Raw genomic sequence first — 20794 nt, forward strand, 5'->3', positions numbered from 1 at the left:
CTGAGCTTGCCGCCTGGTTGGTGGCATTTTTCTGCCATGATATTCAATGGGAACCTGTTCAGAGGATGTTTCTTGGCACCTATTACATCTGACTTTTGGAATGAGATTACATTTTATGTAAATTTAAAAAAACAAGTCAATCCTCTATTTTCATTTTCCTGGTCAAGTACACTCTTCTTAAAAGTCCATCTTCCTCATGTTTTCACGAATAAAGCCATCCAACAAATGGGATTCTCCCAAGATAAATTATGGTCAATTCAAAAAATGGTAAATGTGTCTTGATAGGAAGATTATTGAGAAACAATGTTATATGCTTATCTTCCTGAATTTGGTAAACAGAAAAGAAAGTATTGAAGTGATACCATTAATTTCATTAACTAATAGCAATTTCCAAAACACACTTCTGTTACTCCAGTGTTTCTTTATTGAAGTCTCTCTTGAATTTCATCTTAAAATAAAAACTGAAAATCTCAATTAGAATTAACACACATTCTGAGAATTTTTCACTTTAGATCAAGCCCTTTTTTAATATAATTACTACTTCAATGACCACTGAGCATACAAAACAATGTTTATCAGCGGATTCATTTAATAATTTAATAATTATTAATAACTTAATAATTCCTTTTCCTTTATCTTAAAGAATACAGCTTTACCAATCAAATGTAAACTTTATTTTGCTATAACATCACGAAGTGACATTGGTAACCGAGAGGGAGAAAACATGACCCCAAAATGTGCTACTTTAGTATGTGAATTATTTTGAGTTAAAGGTGATGAAGACCCTGCAAATTCAAGAAAAACTTCCCTTAACTACCTAAAGTAATTCAGATAGGGGGCCTGGCCCAGAAGGAAAGCTATTACCACAGGGAAGTTTTAATCTGAATGAGCCATCTGTATGACAAGGCAAACATCTAGCTGCCACACATCTGCTCTTCTTAACATACTGTGAATTACTCTCCTCCCCTCTGAAGCCCCGGGCCTATATTCCATTACTTAGGTCAGGGTGGCATACAAGCCAACTGCCTGACTTGTTCCTGGGACTCATATTCTTATGAGGCACCCATAGATATCTAATTAAAATTGTTTGCCTCCTGTTAATCTGTCTTATGTCGATTTAATTAATAGACTAAAGCCTAAAGAACCTAGGATAGAGGAAAAATTCTTCCCTTGCCTCATAAAACCTTTTCTAAAATTAAATCTCTATCTTTTTATCAAAAGGAGAAAATTACGTTTTAGAGTTTGCTTATTGAAAATGTGAAGCAGAAAATGAAAAATAAAGAATTTACACAATTTCATTGCTTCATACTTTTAAGGACTAAAATATCTCTGTATAAAACTATTTCTGCTATATTTATACACCAACAAACTATACTTTCATTCCAATTATTTTTAAAAGGAGTAGCAATTTCCTTTTAAATAGTTTCAAAGAACTATAAAATTCTTATTTAACTATAGAAAGGATGAGACCCTTTCATCATATAAATTAAAATGTGAAATTTACTTGCAAATCTACAATCAGTTACTTCAATATTAACATACAACGAAACTGCCTTCATCAACTTCATTTTGGCAACACAAAGATGAGCTTTCTGATGTTCTATAAACAATGCGTTTGTTTATAGATAGATAGTCAGAAGTTCATCTAAAATTCAACCTAAGCAGTAATATATCAGTATGGAATGGAAATCAAGGAACAGTCTTAAATAGGAAGGAAAAAACTGCAATGTCTCTTAAGCAGCAAGAGCATCTTCCCAATTGAGTTTCAAGACATGTACCATCTTCCATTCACCCTCCTGTTTCCAGGGCCCTGAAAAAAGAGAAAAATATTAGTAACTTAATTTTATTTATTTATTTATTAAAAGATTTTATTTATTTATTTGACAGAGATCACAAGTAGGCAGAGAGGCAGGCAGAGAGAGAGGAGAAAGCAGGCTCTCCACGGAGCAGAGAGCCCGATGCGGGGCTCGATCCCAGGACCCCGGGATCACGACCCGAGCCGAAGGCAGAGGCTTTAACCCACTGAGCCACCCAGGCGCCCCAGTAACTTAATTTTCTATTGCCTTCATGCAAATAGTAAGAAAAAACTTATATTTACAAAATCATCTAAATCAAGGTCAGGTGAGAGTTTCAAGTGCTAAATACATAAGGTTTAAGATTAATTATATTCCTTCTTTCTGAAGGTCACTTTAGTTCATAATAGAAGAAAAGACATGAAAAAGTGGCAGGCTATTCAGGGTTGGCCTCAACTAAAATTTCACCTTCTTATAGTTTTCATTTCCTTTGTATTTTAATCCTCATCAGATTCCTGATTCTTAATCTCAGCATTTACTAAGTATTATGAACTTTTTTTGTGTGTAAAAAGTAATACACAATTTAAAATGCAAACAATCTATAAACAAGAATAAGTTTTTACAGTTTTGGAAAACAGTTCAGCATTTCCTCAAAAAGTTAAACCTATAAACTTGCAATTCTATTCCTAGGTATGTACCCAGAGAATTGAAAACATATGTCTACACAAAAACTTGTACACTAAAGTACATAACAACATTATTCACAATAAAAGTGAAAACAACTGGGGCGCCTGGGTGGCTCAGTCGTTAAGTGTTTGCCTCGGCTCGGGTCATGATCTCAGGGTCCTGGGATCGAGCCCCGCGTCGGGCGCTCTGCTCAGCGGGGAACCTGCTTCTCCCTCTCTCTCTGTGACTGCCTCTCTGCCTACTTGTGATCTCTCTCTCTGTCAAATAAATAAATAAAATCTTAATTAAAAAAAAACAAACCTGTTTAAAAAAAAAAAGTGAAAACAACTGAAAAGGGGAAACAACTCAAATCTCAGATCAACTGATGAATAGATAAAGTGTGATATATCCATACAATGGAATACTACCCAGCCATAAAAAGGAAGGACGTACTGACACATGCTACAACATAGATGACCCTAAGACCATGATGTTAAGCAAAAGAAGCCAGGCACAAAGGCCACATGTCCAAAGATTCCATTTATAGGAAATGTCCAGAGTTGACAAATCAAGAGACAAAAAGTCGATTAGTGGTTGCCAGGGACTAGAGAAAAGAGAAGATACTGGGGGTTGAGAAATGAAGAGTGACTGTCCATGCATATGGGCTTTGTTTTTAGGGTGATGAAAATATTCTGAATTTGTTAGTGGTGAAGGTTGTACAAACTTGTCACTATATTAATAGAAGCCTGAATTTCACAGTATGTAAATTCTGTATCAATAAAAATTAAGAATAAGTTTTCAAACACCCTAGACATCTAGTCTCCTTCCTCAAAGACAAACACTTTCAATGATTTATGTCCTTTTAGAAGTTTTTAAGGCATATAATTAGCATATAGCCATGTGTGATAACCCCTCTTTTTTTTTCAAACAAACAAGGCAGTATTTTACTCCTCCTCTTCTGCCTTCACCCCTCCAAACCCCCAGCTTAGAGATTTACTATCAGCACCTACAGATAGACCTCATTCTTTTTAAAGATGCATTCTTTAACATAGATGAACCAATGCATTAGGCACCAGCCATCTATTGGAAAGCACTTGGGTTGTTTCTAGTCTACAGCTATTTCAAACAATGCTGCAATGAACATATTTTTTAAACAGATCTTTACATACATGGGTGTATCTATAAGATAAATTCTAAGAAGTGAAATTGCTAAGTCAAAGAATGTATGCATTTACAATTTTTATTTTGTCAAACTATCCTCCAAAATGTTGTACAAATGTACACTTTTTCCAGTGGTAAACAAAATACCTTACCGGTGTTATATACCAGGTTTTGATCCTTGCCAATCTGATAGAAGAAAAATAGTATCTTACATTAATTGTAAGTAAAGATATCTTTGTGTTTGTATTTGTCTGTGAACTATTTGAAATCCTTTGTCTGTTTTCCTATTGTTAGTCTTTAAAAAGGCTTCAAAATAGAAAAGTAAACTAATTTCTGTATTAAAAAAGAGAATATTTTTTATTTGGATTAAAGGACTTCTAATGAATTTGTCTGTATCCATGCTCTCTTCTATTGGATCTGTGATCTTCTAGAGTTCAGTATTCAAATCTTCATTTGGATTAATTCTGGTAATTTATTAATGTTATGTGTAATTAACAAATATCAGTTAATTGATTTGTGTGTGGGTGATGGGAAAGATGAGAGATGTGTTAGAAAGGGGTAATACAACTGAAAGCTATGTATGGGGAAAGTGGTATCTTTGGACAGTACAATCTGTACTAGGTAAGAAGCAAAGAAGACAAAACTTGGCCGTTAATATTTGCCCATTATTCCACAAGCTCCACCTATGGAATAGTTTGGTTGGTCTTCACTATAAGATGTGGTAAAAATGGGTATGTAAAAGTCTGTATATGCTAGTGGGCCTGGCAGAGAAAAAGAGGCAGTGGCCAGTAATATCATATTCTGCAGCATGCTTGTAAGATTTTCCCAAGATAATTTGTTCTAAGTGATCTACATTATAAATGCCCACCAGTGTTTCCACGTAGGAGTCTTATCCTGCTGCTTGTTTGGAGCCGGCAGCAGGGGGTACAAGACTGTCCAGCTGTTGGCGATGTCCCGTGTTAATCAACCACTCATAAAACTTATTCTCCACAAGTACCTGGAACTGCTTCCTTTGATCCCTAAAAGTGCCATCAAGAGCAAAAAGAATGTAAGAACACTAATTCATGTTCATTTTACTCCAGGTGATTATAAAGTACTTTAATGGGATAGACATTAAAATTATTTCTAGATCTCCATTTATTCCCTCAAGATAACTGCTCTGTTCAGTTCTTGACATTGTAACACTGCCACCCCTCCCACCCCGAAGGAAAAAAAAGATTGGTCAGATGCACCATAAAAGTATTCTGTCCAGTCCTCAGCTCCTATCCAAACACTGCTAATTCTTCCAGGTCCAATACAAATTCTACTTCCTCTATAAATCATCCCTGACCACCCACACTGATGTTTTCTGAACCTCTATTAACCATATAGCATGTCCCTGGGTTCTAGAGTTCAAAGACCAGTACCCTTGAGATAAAATATTATGGTGAATGTAATAAACCACAACCATCTACTTTCATAAGCATGTAATCTAGAAATAAGATATTTTAGCACCCCAAGTTTAGGAAGGATATGATTTCAGAATAAAAAACAACATTTTAAGCGGACTAAATTTAGCTTTGTTTTACAACACTATACTTATTTTTCACATTTTACCAGGGATTAGGGAAAACTTGGACAAGAACTAGCATTAGTCCATGGAGCAGCATTAGGAATCCGCCCTCGGAGAGTCTGTCTGTGGTATGGAGGAGTCAGGAAATCTGTATTTTGAACAAGCCTCTGGGAAGACTGATGCACAACCGAAGTTGAGAACCAATGATACAGGTTAGAGAATTAAAAACTAAAACCAATTCATGTAAGTATCGGATCATGTGGCATGTTCTATATATGATCTTTCATACATGTAAGTTATCTATCAACTAAAGCTTCCAAAAAGAAGGGAGTCTAATTCTTGAATATCTACTTGCTCCCATCCCCCAACCAAACAGCCTGGAATACTGACCTTAACAAAAGACACATTACATCTTTTTTATTACTTTAGTATAGCTGTACACATGTACAGATTAATTTGTTTTCTCATGGAGTTTTACATATGACAAATTCTTCTCTAGAAAACACTCACTTTGTCAAACGAGCCTCCTTCACAGTTTTCTGCCAGATTTGTATCTTCTGTTCTCTTTGACCCAGTGCTTTCTGATATGCAGATGGAAGACCCCCAGGTATCTCTGTTGTGTCCCCTTCCATTTCAAAGGGGATAATAAATACATAGAATTCACAAGGTGGTAAGAGTCGGAAGACACTTGTGTCGCAGTGCTCTCTGCACACAATCATTGGATTATCCCAATAGTTAGGCACCGTAGCGAGGCCAGTCCTGGCCATGTGATCCTCCAGCATTGGATAATGGGTATGAAAAGGGGCAAAAGTTACTGCCTGGTTTCCAGAGAGAATAAGGGGGTGTGTAGGCGTCAGAATGTGAAAGATGCAGCCTGTTGTAGAAGAGATGGACAAACGATGGCAAACAGCAATGACTTTAACGTTGTCACAGCTGTGGAGGTGAAGAGCAGTCTGTACAGGGCCCAAGACGAAGGTGCTATTCCTGCATTTCTCGATGGTCACAGATCTGAAAAATGAAAAAATGAGGTAAATTCCTCTGAATGAGAGTAAGATTAAAAGAACAGCTGACTACAAAATTATTCTCTGATGGCAAAAAAGGATCAATCCCAGTTCAAAGAAAAGATCAAAATATCAGAACCATGCTTACCGTAAGGGAGAGAGCAGATATATAAAAGATTCGTTGCAACGATGAATTTTCACATGTGCCCCCACCAGAGTATCTGAGCTCTTGGCCAAGGTCTGCTTGTAAACCTGGCTCATCACCACCATGCGGTGCATCCGAGGGGCCACGTGTGTATTACAAGCAATCTTAGCTCTTTTGGTCGTCCCTTCAACTATTTAAGAAAAATAGAAATAAATGAAGTAAGTTTCAAGCCAAGAGAAATGAACAACCATATGAGATTACATATGCCTATGTGTGTTAAGTGTCTAAAATCAGACACAAGTAAGCTTTGGAAAAATGTTCGATCTGGACATTGGGTAAAGAGGTATTTGCTATACTGTTCTCTGTGTTTTCCTGTATGTTTGCAATATTTCATAATTTTTTGTGATAAAAATTGTTTAAAACTTCTAGCCCATTAAGATTGCCTATAGATCTAAGGTTTTTTTTTTCATGTGTATCTTTCAAGTAATGTGCCTAAGGTCATGTGGCTAGAGCTGGCCCAACTCAACAACTCAAGTATCTTCTCCAAGTTGCTTTAATTTATCATACCAATCCATAAATAATCTCTTTAAATCACCACAATACTAATTTCAACCCCCTCCTAAGCTACTTACCACATCATTCCATGAATTCTATTTGGATTCAGGCCTTTGATCCCTACATCATTAGTAACTGAGAGCACATACTCCTTTCATACACAGTGCCTTGCACAAACTGACACTCAAAAACTCTGTGCAGGGGTTGCCCTCCGTTATGTGATTGGCTTTTCAGACAGTACCTCTCTGAAAGCCAGCAGGACACCCCATAAAGAATACTAGTCAAATATGAAGAGGTCACATAAGTATGCTATTACTGTAAAAAAAAAATAACCAATTCTTAATGCTTCCTTTTATTAAATAAGTAATACATGGCTTTTGTAAATAATTTTTAAATACTAGTGGTAAAAGAAGATACAAATTATTTGTGATCTTATTATCTACATCTGCTAACATTTTGGTATAATCCTAAAAGGTTAGATATCCTCTTCTTACTATTAAGGACTACTGTAACAACATTTAAAAACTTGCCTGAGCCTATATTCTTTTGTCACCATCAAGAATTATGTAGTATCCTATATATTTATGGGACCCTTAGATATCTGGAAGTCTGTGACCTCATACTCAAGCAATAGGTTGTTTGGATATAGAATTCTTGGATCACAATCTTTTTGCTTTAGAGTCTGTAGACATTGTTCAATCATTTTGTTTTTTAGCATTATAAAAATTTGATACAAAACTGATTTTTGTAAATTACATGGAACATATTTTTTTCTTTATCCCTGAAATTCAGAGATTGTGGAACTATAGTTCATGTTTTTTTCCTTTTTTCATTAATTTTGCCTGGCATTTGTCTCAGTGTAGGCATCTACTCCTCTTTAAACTTATACCTGGGCCCCCAGAAGTCATACAGCCCCTGAACCTATTCTGTTAGCCATCGCCGGACTGTCAGGAATAGTTATCTGATGCAACCAAGGCCAGATTTTCTCTACTTTAACTTGACATTTCCAATTTAGAAAAGTCTCATCTGTTTGTGTCTGTTTACCTTAAAAGGACCCCATTTTTACAACAACTCTCTGAGGTTTTAACTGTGGAATGGTCAAATTCAGCTGTGGTGTGGAGAAAACAGGAAGGCCCTCAACAAAGGAGCACATGAGAAGGCGAGGGAGAAAGGATCAAAATAGAGCAAAGCAGAGCAAAGAGACAAATGACTGAAGCTGGAGTTCCGTTAACTGTGACCAGAATGACCCGGACTCTGAAATCAACTCTCTCAGACTTCTGCTGCCTTGACAAAAAAAGTCATAGACAAAACAGAGCAGTTTCCTTTTTCTCTCTTATAATAGCAATATTTTGTAGGTCTATAGAAGATGTATGATTATTAATACACCAGAGAATATTAGGTTCCTTAACTTGTCATTCAATTTAATATATATTAAAATACTAAAAAAATACCTTGGTGAGCCCAAGCCAATTTCTTTCCAGACTTAAGGCAAGCAGATGTACCAAATGGATTCCCAGTCAAACAGGCTCTCAACCAGGCTTCCAGCTTGTAGAAAGAAAAGGTCTTAGAGATCCGTGAGAAGCCGCTTTCTGCATGCAGTGGTTGCCACAGAGCAAGTTCGTGAAGTGGGTATATCTTCCTGGCTCTACTCACTGTACCTTCAATAAGAAAGCTGAGGGCCACAACAGCTTCACGAGAGACTAGACTATTATGGGTTGAATGAAATGATGCAGTGAGTTGTTCTGGATCTAAAAGTAGCTCAAGGAGATCTGACAGATGATCACAGACAAATGCTTGGTGACTGTAATCATTCCAGTTCTAAAAAATATCAAAATAAAGCACTCTTAACAGAACAGATTTTATAAGACCTGAAAATTGTATATTTTAGTTATTTTGTATTTCTACTTTGCCTCATCTCCTAAAAAAGCATTTAAGGCAACAATATAAAACTTATAATGATTTTTTGATATTATGTGATAGGCATAAACAGAATCTCTCCCTTCCTTAGCTAGTTCAAAAGTAATATTATAGCTAAACCTTAGTGTGTGCCAACCACAAAGTGTTGTACAAACTTCAACATATTTAATAATCCTAGCAACCATCCTGCAATAGATGCCGTTACCATGCCCATTTTACAAATGAGGAAGTGGAGATACAGAAAGGTTAAGAAACCTGCCCAAGGTCACATGGCTAGTAAATAAGTTACAGATCTAACATAAAAATAGCCACCTTGGACATTCATTCGATGAAACACGGGCTTTATTTACCTTTTCTTATTATAGGAGGAGTTTCAAATTCCACTGGTTGAAACAATGCAACTACCCTTACAGTAGCTAGATTTAAGAGAAGTTACCACTTTTGGAATAAGCTTTGAGTTGGCAGATGTCTCAGTGACTTGGCTCATTCATTTGACATGTATTTCTTGAATATCTCTTATGTGGTATGAGCAGTGTTAAGTGATAAATTATGCAAACTGAATAGGACATAGTTCTTGTCCTCAAGAACTCAGAGCCTATGTGGTGAAAAGACAATACAAGCAACTATTATACAATGAGATAAGAATTACAGCAGAGATCTATAAAGACATGCTATGAGCCTGAGAGGAATAAAGAACCCCTCTTGGGGAAAAAAATCATCACAGAGTGCTGTTTGGACAGATTCTTGATTAATGCTGGTAGTTATGCCAACAGACAAGGAAAAAAGGCATTCTAGGCCTAAGGAATAGCATATGCAAAGATCCACAGCAGTAACATTACCTGCTGTGTTCAGAAAATTGGTAGTAGGGACCAATCATGAAAGGCCTATCTAAAACACTAAAGCATCTGGGCTTTATCTTGTGTGCCAGGGACTTTAAAACTGTTTTCTAAATAGCTAACCCTATTTCTTTTTAATACACTCTCATTGGGACACCACAGAACATGTCAAAGCAAAGTGGCCACTCTTCACCTGTCTTACTGCATGCCTCTCACCTACAGCAGGCTCTGAGGTGGCTCCGTGGAGCACGGGATGAAAACAACAGTGACAATGATAATTACTGATGGGAGTTTTGACAAAAACCAACAGAATCCTTTTGCATTTAGAAAGTCCTGTGTAGTAGGTGGAGGGTAGACTAAAAGCTGGGTAACCAGGTAGGACCTAATTATAGAAATCAAGGCCTCCCCCAAATGTCAGTATGACCTATATAAGAGGAAGAAAAGAGACAGAACTTATTTTTAAAGATTTTATTTTTAAAGTAAACTCTACACCCAATGTGGGGCTTGAACTCACAACCCTGAGCTCAAGAGTTGCACACATCCCTCCCACTGAGCCAGCCACCCAAAGAGGGGCAGATTTTTAAATCAGAGTTATTTTGAGGCAGAATAAGAAAGACTTGACAGAAAACTAGGTATGCGTGCTAAGAGAATGAGCATTGGTAGCTGGAGGTAACTTTCTCTGGCTTCAGGAATATAAGTCAATTCGAGTAAAGGGAGATTTTACTGTAGGGACACACAGTCATCTCCCAAACTGAAGTATAGGTAGGTCTCATCAGAAGTGCAACTGGAAGGCCATCGTGAGCCTCCTGGTTCTCTCTCGCCAGCATCTCTACATGTCTGTTTCACTCTTGTCTTTTTCTCTGACTACCTCAGAGTTTCTAATCCCTCATAATTCCAGGTCACCCGTGAATATGGTGGCTATTCTGGTACCAATGCTACCTGTGCTCCCAGCTCAAGCACCCAGCACAAACTGGTAATTTCTTCAGTTTCTGGGGGCACTGATTGGGCCAGGTCATCCATTCAAAGCAGACCAATTTCAAATACATACCTATGAATGTGTCCATATCTGGTCTAAATCAGTTGTTCGGAGAGGTCATGCTATAGCACAAACTAAGAGTCACCATTTGCTGATGCTTACTGTGCAACAAGTCTCACGCTAATGTATTCTAGATTCCCACAACCACTCAGAATTAGGCATTACCATCCCCATTTACAAAAGAGAAGCCAAGGCCTAGGAAAGTGAACCAACTTGCCTAAAATCATGTGATATTGAATGTAAGAGCCAATTTGAATGCAGACTACCTCAGTTCAAAACCCCATCTCTACATGGTGCCCATTCATGTGGAAAGACAGACAATGACTGGCCTCGCTAATACACCTGGACTTGAACACTCTTAATTTCAGGTATAGACAGAACACCTACATGAGGAGGGAAATCTAGGATGAAGACAAACTCAGGAGTCATTGAGATATGTGAAGTCATGAGAAGAGAAGAATTATGTTTAAAGAATATGTCTAGCGAGAAGATAAAATTGCCCCAGGCAGAATCCTGGGGGAATAGTGACCTGTAGGGGCCAGTGGCGAGCTCATGAAGAAGAGTGAGAAGGAAAAATGAGAAGCACAACCAGAAGGAATCTTATCATGCAACATACAGGTGGACAGGTTTAGTTGACAAAGGAGATTATAAAAGTACCAAATATCAGAAAAGTTTTTGTTGTTGCTGTTTGCCTCAGAACATTTTTAAAGAACTTGTGCATGGCAGTCATACCGAGATCTATGTTTTGCTTAAGGTTTTTTAGAATACTCTGACATAAACAGGTAAAAACATTTTAGTTTTCTTTAGAAAAAGAGAAAAGAAATGACACAATTTCTAAAACTCACAATGTGAGGCAGTTAAGTTTAACTTCTAGGTTGTCACATCATATGACATAAATATGTCATCATATGACACAAGCATGCTGAGCTTAAGTATATGAAAGCACATCACTTAAACATATAAGAAGGTATTTTTGTAGAAATTTTTTCAGTAGATTTCAACAGACTTTGTAAATACTACATCTTCTCATTTATCCTAACTTAGTCAAATCAGTAGATTCAAATTCATTAACATTTGCAAAAATGAGAATGCTAATGAGAGTACAGTGAATAATCTGTCCCCAAATCATGTGATTTTTGTGTCACTGAAGGAATGAATGGAAAGTACTTCTCTACTTGGACGAAGATTGCAAATGTTTATTTTGTTTTATAATAGGCAAAAGAAACGAAAAAGCCAAACAAAATACACCAACAAAGGACTGGCTTACATAAGTAATGCCAACATGATTTTTAATGAAGGCAAATCATCTCCTTCATAAATTATCCCTTTCAAAGAAGACCAAGATTTAAACAGTACCTTATTATGGCAACTGGATTTTTCAGTCAAGTCAGGAGACTGAGATCTGTTTCTGGGACTAGGCCACTCTTCCCCAATCAAAGATGTCCTCAGGGAGACCTTGTTTAACTGTTGTATGTATAAGAAGAGCAGAAACTGTAGGGTGTTCACTGAAAGCTGGCCAAAAAGAAAAGAGATGATGAATACATGTCCTAAACCATATCAGTTCCTAGTCTACAACTAACTAAATACAGGAAAACAAATTCACAACAGTTTGCAAATCCTAAAAAGAAAACTGTAGGAAGTGGCTGGCATTTGATATGTACGTTTCTGATACCCAGATATAGGAGTTTCAAAAATGAATTAAACTAGAGTCACTTACCTTCTCGGAAAGCTATGCAGCTTCTATGGCCATAGTTATTCTTTCCCCAGAATCGATGAAGAGGAGAGGATGAAGTACATATTTTTTTAAAAGTACAGTATTTCAGAAGTTTAAAATTACAGTTAAAAAAAAAAAAAGACAAACTTTAGTCATCTGAATAAATAAATGGAAGAAGGGAAGAAGGAAATTTCGAAAAAATATGCAGTTTAGTCTAACCTAAGACTCACAGACTTTTCAAAAAAGTTTAGGATATTAATGCAAGATCTCAAATTGTATGTAATCTTTGAAATTATGAATTACAAATTATGAAATTGCATTTTGTGGGGGAGGAGGACTCAGGTTTGCATCAAGTTTTTTTTTTTTTTTTGAAAATTTTATTTATTTGACAGAGAGAGAGATCACAAGTAGGCAGAGAGGCCGGCAGAGAGAGAGGGGGAAGCAGGCTCCCTGCTGAGCAGAGAGCCTGATGTGGGACTCGATCCCAGGACCCAGAGATCATGACCTGAGCCGAAAGCAGAGGCTTAACCCACTGAGCCACCCAGGTGCCCCTTGCATCAAGTTCTTAAGAGTGTTTGACTTAAAAAAAAATACTATTGGTATGAGAGGTGTTTATAAGTCATTTCTTATTTGAAGAAAGGCATTGAAGCTCAGGATTTGAAGCTCATGATTACCCTCATATATCCATTCCCATACACATACAGGAGACACAAAAAATGCAATACATCTGATACTATAGCTCTATTCATTCTGCTTCCCAATCTGGCTAAAACCCACTATAACTAAGGAATTGAAAAACACGAATTCTCAGGACCACCTAGACCTGTTTGATCAACTGTCAATCAGAACCCCATAAATCTACATATTTTTTAAAATGCTACTTTCTTAATTAAATTTTTTGAGATAATTGTAGATTCACACGCAGTTGTAAGAACTAATAGAGAAATCCCATGTACACTGTATCCAGTTTCCCATCTTGCAAAGTTATAATACAGTAGCACAATCAGGGTGTTGACATTGATGCAGCCAAGTTACAGAACATTTCCATCTACACAAGGATCTCTCATGTTGCCCTTTTATAGCCACACCTACTTCCTACTTCCCTCCCACCCTCACTCCTTCCTTAATCCCTGACAATCACTTACCCGTTCTCTAGCTCTATAATTTTGTCATTTCAAGAGTGTTATATAAATGGAATTATACAGTATGTAACCTTCTGGAATTGGCTTTTTTTCACTCAGTAAAATTCCTTGATTTTATACCTACTTCCATTTAACAACTATGTTATATTATCATTATTCATATACTTTCCTCTTCATGAGACTTTAAGATTCTCATCTTTTTCACTTTTACATTCCTAGTACACAGCATAGAATCTAGCAAATAATAAGCACTCAAAAAATCTGTGGAGCTTCTTGAAGGTTTGATTAATCTCTGAATCCAGCATCTAGTACTGTACCTCACACATAGCAGGCACTCAACATTGAATTAATGAATAACTATAATGTCCTTCCTCTCGTGGCAAACTTTTCCATTTCCAAACCTTATTTAGATACTACCCCATGTGGCAGAAAGTGGCTAGATAATAACGAAATACCTTTTTTTTCTTCCTGGGCCCATATTTAGATGGCATTTCTCAGCCTCCCTTGAAGTTAGACATGGTATAACTGGGCTACAGTCAATGGAATGTGGGCGGATTAACAAACGCCACTTTCAAGTCTCCCAAAAATGCTCCACGAAGAAATGGAAGTGAAGAACTCTGAGGCCCTAGTGGGCACGGCTGGGGAAAACTGTATTATAATTATTATAATTATGCAATTATTCACTTTCACATCCTCTAGAAGGCTTATACAGCCTGATCCATGGCCATGGGATTTCCCTACCTCCTGTGAAGTAGTTTAGCTGCCCATCTTCCTGATTTTAGACACAGACTTTAGCCAATGGAATGAAACTAGTTATAGTTTATGTCCCATCAGAGAAAAAGTTTTAAGAGGAATCATGAGTCTTCTGCTCTGCTGCTCTTCTCTTCTGTCACAGAATAGGCATTAACTATACAGAATATGTTTCTTCAGCCTGGGTTCCCAAATGAGTAGACACACAAAGCCGAGCCATAACCATTAGCCCTAGCTAAAGTGCAGGCTGCGTGTAAAATAAGCAAGAAACAAACCTTTGTTACTGTAGGCCATTAGAATGTCATTTTTGTTTGTTTTTAACTGCAGCAAAGCTAATAACATTGTGGCTCCAGAAGATAGAAGATGACTAGATCCCTGAGTCATTGCTTGGACAACAGCAGCCTAGAGACTCATCCAACCAGATGCCCTGTGTTACACTGCTGCATGAATGAGAAAAAACTGTTACTGTGCTAAGCCACTGAAATGGCAGGATTGCCTGTTACTATAATGAGCCTACTCTGATTAATATACTTTCTCTGTGAAGTCTTTCCCCATCACCAGAACTAACCATTCTCCTCCTTATCCTATTTCTGTACTCTATGGACACTCTGACTATTACACACTCCACACTATCAAATAACACTTTGTTTACACACCAGCTTCCCCTACTAGTCTAAGAGCTTGATGAGGGCAGAGATGCTGTTCCAGTCATCTTTGAATCCCAGCACATAGGAGATGCTCACTGAAAATTAGTCAGGTTCTCTAACGGTGACATATCAATGATTCATAGCCACTCACTCACCTTAAAATATTTTTAAAGTCAGTGAAAGGATTTCCCTCAATTACAGGGTTTTTGTAACATTAGTGCTTTGGAAGTAGGTGAGTAGTGATTGCTAAAGGCTAATTCACTAAATACTGCCCAACTGAAACAGTTAAAAAAAAAAATGGCACTTTGGGATCACAATAGCCATTAACCTAAAACCACACACTGCACAGCTAGTACAAAAATTAAAGATAGTTTACTTCTCAAAATAATTAAACACACATACACATACATATAAATCCATACCTTATTTCTTTGTTTTTCAGTTTCATCCTCAGACATACAGTTGGACAGAATCTCAGACCATTCCAGGCGCTCCTCTGGTGTCTTTACTGCAAGACTATCAAATATTTCGAAGTAAAGCCAGGCCAAATCCTTAGCCAACTGCAGCTTCCCACATGCAATGTGCCTCCATGTGGACCAGTATAGGCGTGGGTAAGCTCCTTCTGTGGCCCGGGTTCGCACATAGGTGGATATCTTCCTGAGATAGTGAAGACTGAATTTGGATGGAGGGGGAACCTGCAAGGCACCCACTATAAAGGGTTCTGCTTTCACCCACAGGTGAACTCCGGACTGATCCATATTATCTCGAAGGACATCTGTGTGATAAGGCTTCTTGGCATACCTAGGAAACAAAAGTTTTTCACACACTGATTTGAAACAAAACTCATTTATACATTTTCTTTTTGTTGTTGTTGTTTTTTCCACATACACATTTTCTTTAAAATGATCCCCTTCCTTCACTGTTTAAAGATGCATTTGTCAATTTAAAAAGATCTGGGGGATCTGGGTGGCTCAGAGTGTTAAGCCTTTGCTTTCAGCTCAGGTCATGATCTCAAGGTTCTGGGATCGAGCCCCGCATTGGACTCTCTGGTCAGCAGGGAGACTGTTCCCTCCTCTCTCTCTGCCTGCCTGCTTGTGATCTCTCTCTCTCTCTCTGTCAAATAAATAAATAAAATCTTTACCAAAAAAAAGAAGAAGAAGAAGTTTCAGTTTATCAACCAAGTGCAGAATAAATTTTTGGACAGATGTTACTACAACCGATTTGAGTAAGAAAACTCCTGTGATAAAACAAACTTATCTCACTTGAATGGTTTGAAGTGGTTGTTTTAGGGAGAGTGTAAAAATGCATGAAGTAGGAGTTGGAATCCTGCTCAGGAAAGGAAGAAAAGAAGAAATGGGAGAGTCATCTCTTCACAGGAAATCTTTGCCTACCCTGAGGGGCAATGCTAGTCAAAATAAGGGGAATAAAATTTCAGAGTCAAATCACTTACACATAGAAGATGGTGGGTTAAAGATGTGGACCTGTTAGCTGACATATAGTTCAATATGAAGCACTAACATGATGTGGCAGATGAATGCTCCCACAAACGCCAGCTGCATAAAGAGATATCTTTATTCTCTGTAACAGTGAAGCTGCTCTGGCATATTCATTGTGCTTAGTTCAGGTGCAGTGCTTTCAGATTTTGTTTGTTGTTTCTTTGTTATAACAACAATACATAATTTTTATGGAATACTTATGATAATTATATCTAAAAACAGAAGGGGGGAAATCATCCACTGTTCCGCCATCAAAGGGAAACTAGTTAATATTCTGTTGTACTTCCTTTCCATCTCTTTTTCTACACAAATTGGATGTTAGTTTTTGAATTTTCAAACTCGTGATAATAGCATATATACAATTCTGTTATTTTAAAAGCTTCACAGCACTCTACATAAAGGTACCCTAGTTTATTCACTTGTTCTCCTATTTTTGGACACTAAGTAGGTTTAAAACAAGATAGGCAAGATACTAATCATTGTTGAAGTGGGGTAATGAGCACATGGTGGCTTTCTACTTCCATATATGTTAAAATTTTCCACTGTAGAAAATTTAAATGTAGGTGAAGGGTGATGAGGATTAAGAAGTATAAAATTCCAGTTATAAAACAATTAAGTCACAGGGAAGAAAACTTCAGTATAGCGAATATAGCCAATAATATTGTAGTAATTTTGTATGCTAACAGATGGCAACTACACTTACTGTGTGTGTTGTTTTGTTTGGTTTAAGTAGGCTCCACACCCAGTGTGAAGCCCAACAAAGAGCCTGAACTCACAACTGAGATCAAGACCTGAACTGAGGGGCGCCTGGGTGGCTCAGTGGGTTAAGCTGCTGCCTTCGGCTCGGGTCATGATCCCAGAGTCCTGGAATTGAGTCTCGCATCGGGCTCTCTGCTCAGCGGGGAGCCTGCTTCTCCCCCTCTCCCTCTCTCTCTGCCTGCCTCTCTGCCTACTTGTGATCTCTATCTGTCAAATAAATAAATAAATAAAATCTTAAAAAAAAAAAAAAAAAAGAAAAAAGACCTGAACTGAGTCGGAGTCCAAGGCTTAACCAACTGCTCCACCCAGGTGCCCCAGTGGTATTTTGTAATGTATGTAATTGTCAAATTACTATGTTATATAACTGAAACTAATATAATGTATATCAACTATACTTCAATTTAAATAATAAAACAAAATTTAAATGCTTCACAATTATAAATAATGCTATAATTACCATCTTTCTGCAAATTTTCTGCCCTATGATTATTTCCAAGAAAATTTTCAGATATGCATTGGTTAAATGAAGTAAGTTACATTTCTAAAGTTCTTGGCATATTTCTATTGCTTTCCAAGATGACTGTATCAAACTGCACCATCACTTGACCAAGGTACCATCAAGTACCACTTGACCACTGAGCACTCCTCGGCATTAAGTAACATCACTTTAAAAACCTTCTTTATATGACTGATGGAAAGTGCTTTATTGTTATTATTATACTTTCCATTTCATTCCAAGAACGTCATGCTTCTTTGGGAATTACCTGGTCAAAAAATAACTGACATCAACTGGATGCTTACTATGTTCAAGGTAGCACGCTAAATACTTTTCGTCCTTCCCCTCCTTTTGCCCTCTCAACCACCTAGAGATAATATGATTGTCCCCACTTCCAGATAAGCACACTGGGGCTTGAAGAAGTTAAGGGACTTACCCGAAGTCACATACTTAGGTTGGCACCACCCTGGATTAGAACTCGTCTGTCTGACTTGAGAACCGTGTTACTTACAAACGTACTTTAGGAACCCAGTTTTGGAAAAATCTCCAGAAAATGGGAATGGATCCAGAAGAAGATTACCAGAACGAGTGGCTTTGGAACTGAGGCCACATAGGGCCACATCGGTAAAAGAACGTGAGGGCATGAAACGCAAAAGAAGGGTGTGAGAGGGTAAACGGTAACTGTCCCCGCACACGGGAATGGCTTAGCGCTGCTCTGAGAAAAAGAGATGAAAGTTACGTGAGGAAGATCTTAGTTCGCCCAAAATAAAAGAGGCTGCGAGATTCTGAACTCCTGTTCCTGAAGTGCGCAGCCCAAAGCCAGATCCTGGGGAATGAATTCTGAAACTCGAGAGGGCTAAATTCCTAAACATGGGCTCTTTCCCTCTCAAAAGCAGCCCCTGGGAGCGCTGGGGTGGGGTTTTTCAGGCGGTGAGATGGGCGTCAGACCCACAGCCGTCCTCCCGGGGCTTCGCCGCCACCTCCGACGCTGTCCCGCTCCGGGCCCCGCGAGCTGCCCGGCCGGACTCTGGGAACCGGGAAGCCCCAGCCGGCAAACTCCGTAGCGAACCCGAGACCTGACGATCCAAAGGGTAGCCTCCCCGGCCCGCCCTCCGTCCCAGGTGCCGGCCCGCGCGCGGTTACCTGCGAAGGCAGGGCCGCTCCGCCGCACCCTCCGCGCGCCGCCGGCCCCGCTGGCCCCGCCCGCCCCTCGCCAGCCGTCTCCCCTACTGCGCAAGCGCCAGGCCAAGCACCACCGAGAACTGGAGGCTGACGTTGCTAGAGCGGCCTCCCGCGTCTCCGGGGGGCTGAGAACTAGCTCTGCTGAGGCCAAGAGTCCTCGGTGCTGGGACCTGGAGCCGGACCCGGCCGCTTCTGGTATCGCGCCTTTCAGTCCAGAGAAGTAGGAAGTTTTCTATTGCTCTGCGCATCTATGGTCAGCCAATAGCTGCTGGTAAGGTCGGCACGCTTTGATCAGTAATGTAATGACAATGACAGTTTACATTTATAGTGTTCACCGCGGGCCGGCCCTGTGTAAAGCACTTTTATTTGTATTACCTCAGTCTTCCCAAGAGCCCTTTAAGTTGAGTACGTTTGTTTTACCGACAGCTAAACTAGGGCGTAGAGAGGTGGAAGTAACACACCCCTAAGGTCACAACGAGAGAGCAGCCAGGATAGAAACCCCGGGCGTTCTGAAGCGAGAGCCCCGGACATTATCAGCTCCTTAACAAAAGAGCCCGCAGGCTAGCTTTCTTAGCTCTCCCGCTACATTACAGCTGTCAGGAAACCTTTTTGGATTCCACCCTGCAGAAGACACCACTCCTTTCTCGAAGCCTCCACTTAATGAATTTTAGCCATTTCCTGGTTTCTTAGTTCGTTTATGGCTTGTATAGGTGTGGGAGGTGCAAAGGTAAATATGACTATAAAACGCAAATTAGTTCCTCTTTTATGTGGCCTCTCTCCTCCGGTAGGCATCTTCCTGAAAGCTGTAGCCTTGTCGTCCCCCTTACCTCTGTATGAGCCAAGGGTAGATAGAGGCTTTGGATTCAAACAGATCTGGGTGAGAATTCAAGCTGCACCACTAAATAGTTCAGTGACCTTGAACAGATTCTGTCCCCTCTCTATGCCTTTGTTTTTTGCAACAGGAATTATTATTGAGCACAACTGTGGGTCTGGCACAGTGCTAGCCACTAGGGTCACAGCAGTGAATAAAACAGATAAGATCCTTGCTTTCTTGGAGTGCATATTTAAAAGGGGGAATAGATAATACATATTAAGGAAAAACTGGACAGTTTCGTAATTTAATAAACGCTATAAGTTTGGGAGGGGGAGGAGGGGACCAAAGCCAAGTTTGATCTGAGGACTGAAGTATAAGAAGCCAGCATAGGAAGATCACAGTTGAAACAACTTTTACTCTGTGGCAGGCTCCGTTCTAAGATACTGTCCTATTCAGGTGTGAACAGTTTAGATTATGCTCTCTTGAAACTGGCATACAGTTGTGTGAGTGTGGGCGGTAGGGATGGAAACAATAGGATAGTGTAAGAATAAGGGACTCAGCAGGGGCCATTTTTCATTGGTCAGGGAAGTCTTCTCTGAAGTAGTGACATTTCAACTGATCTGAGTGTAAAAAGGAGTCACTCATGTTAGAAACTAAGGGAAGAGTGCTTCAGGCAGAGAGAACAGCTAGAACAAAGGCCCTAGGAACGAGTTTGGTGTATTCAAAAAAGAAAAAGAAAACTAGTCTTGCTGGAACATGGTAAGGAGTATACTAGGTGAGGGCACAGATCATAGTGGGCTTTAAATTTTTTTTCCCCCAGCTTTATTAAGACACAGAGTTTTATAAGCCTGCATAAAGAGTTGGGGTGTTAAGTGCAATGAAAAGCCATTCGAGAGTTTTGAGCAGGGGAATGACATGATCTGACATGCTTGCAAAAAATCACGGGGTTGGGGATCAGGAGTTAGTAAGAGATAGTAAAATATTAAGAACGGAAGCAGGGGATCACTTAGGATGTCTTGCTAGGATCATGTGACTTGGCGCAGAGATGTAGTGGAGATGAACAGTAGTGGACAGATTCAGGATATAGTTTAAAGGCAAAGATTTGGATAGAGAATACAGGGGCGGAATCAAA

The 20794-nt window shown here is 38.9% G+C and overlaps 1 protein-coding gene across 1 annotated transcript; it reads right to left on the reverse strand.

Moving 5' to 3' along the window:
• Positions 1–403: 403 nt before the first annotated feature.
• TBCCD1 (TBCC domain containing 1) lies at positions 404–18899 on the reverse strand. The gene is made up of 8 exons (XM_080816244.1): positions 18810–18899; positions 15338–15716; positions 12019–12174; positions 8325–8691; positions 6322–6508; positions 5683–6180; positions 4489–4639; positions 404–1810 (listed from the first exon to the last, which is right to left on the reverse strand). The coding sequence occupies exons 2-7, from the start codon at positions 15671–15673 to the stop codon at positions 4510–4512; spliced, it is 1674 nt and encodes a 557-aa protein (XP_080672370.1). The 5' UTR covers positions 15674–15716; positions 18810–18899; the 3' UTR covers positions 404–1810; positions 4489–4509.
• Between the last annotated feature and the right edge of the window lie 1895 nt (positions 18900–20794).

This window comes from Martes martes (genome assembly GCF_963455335.1).
Source record: "Martes martes genome assembly, chromosome: 1".
NCBI classification, from domain to species: Eukaryota; Metazoa; Chordata; class Mammalia; order Carnivora; family Mustelidae; genus Martes; species Martes martes.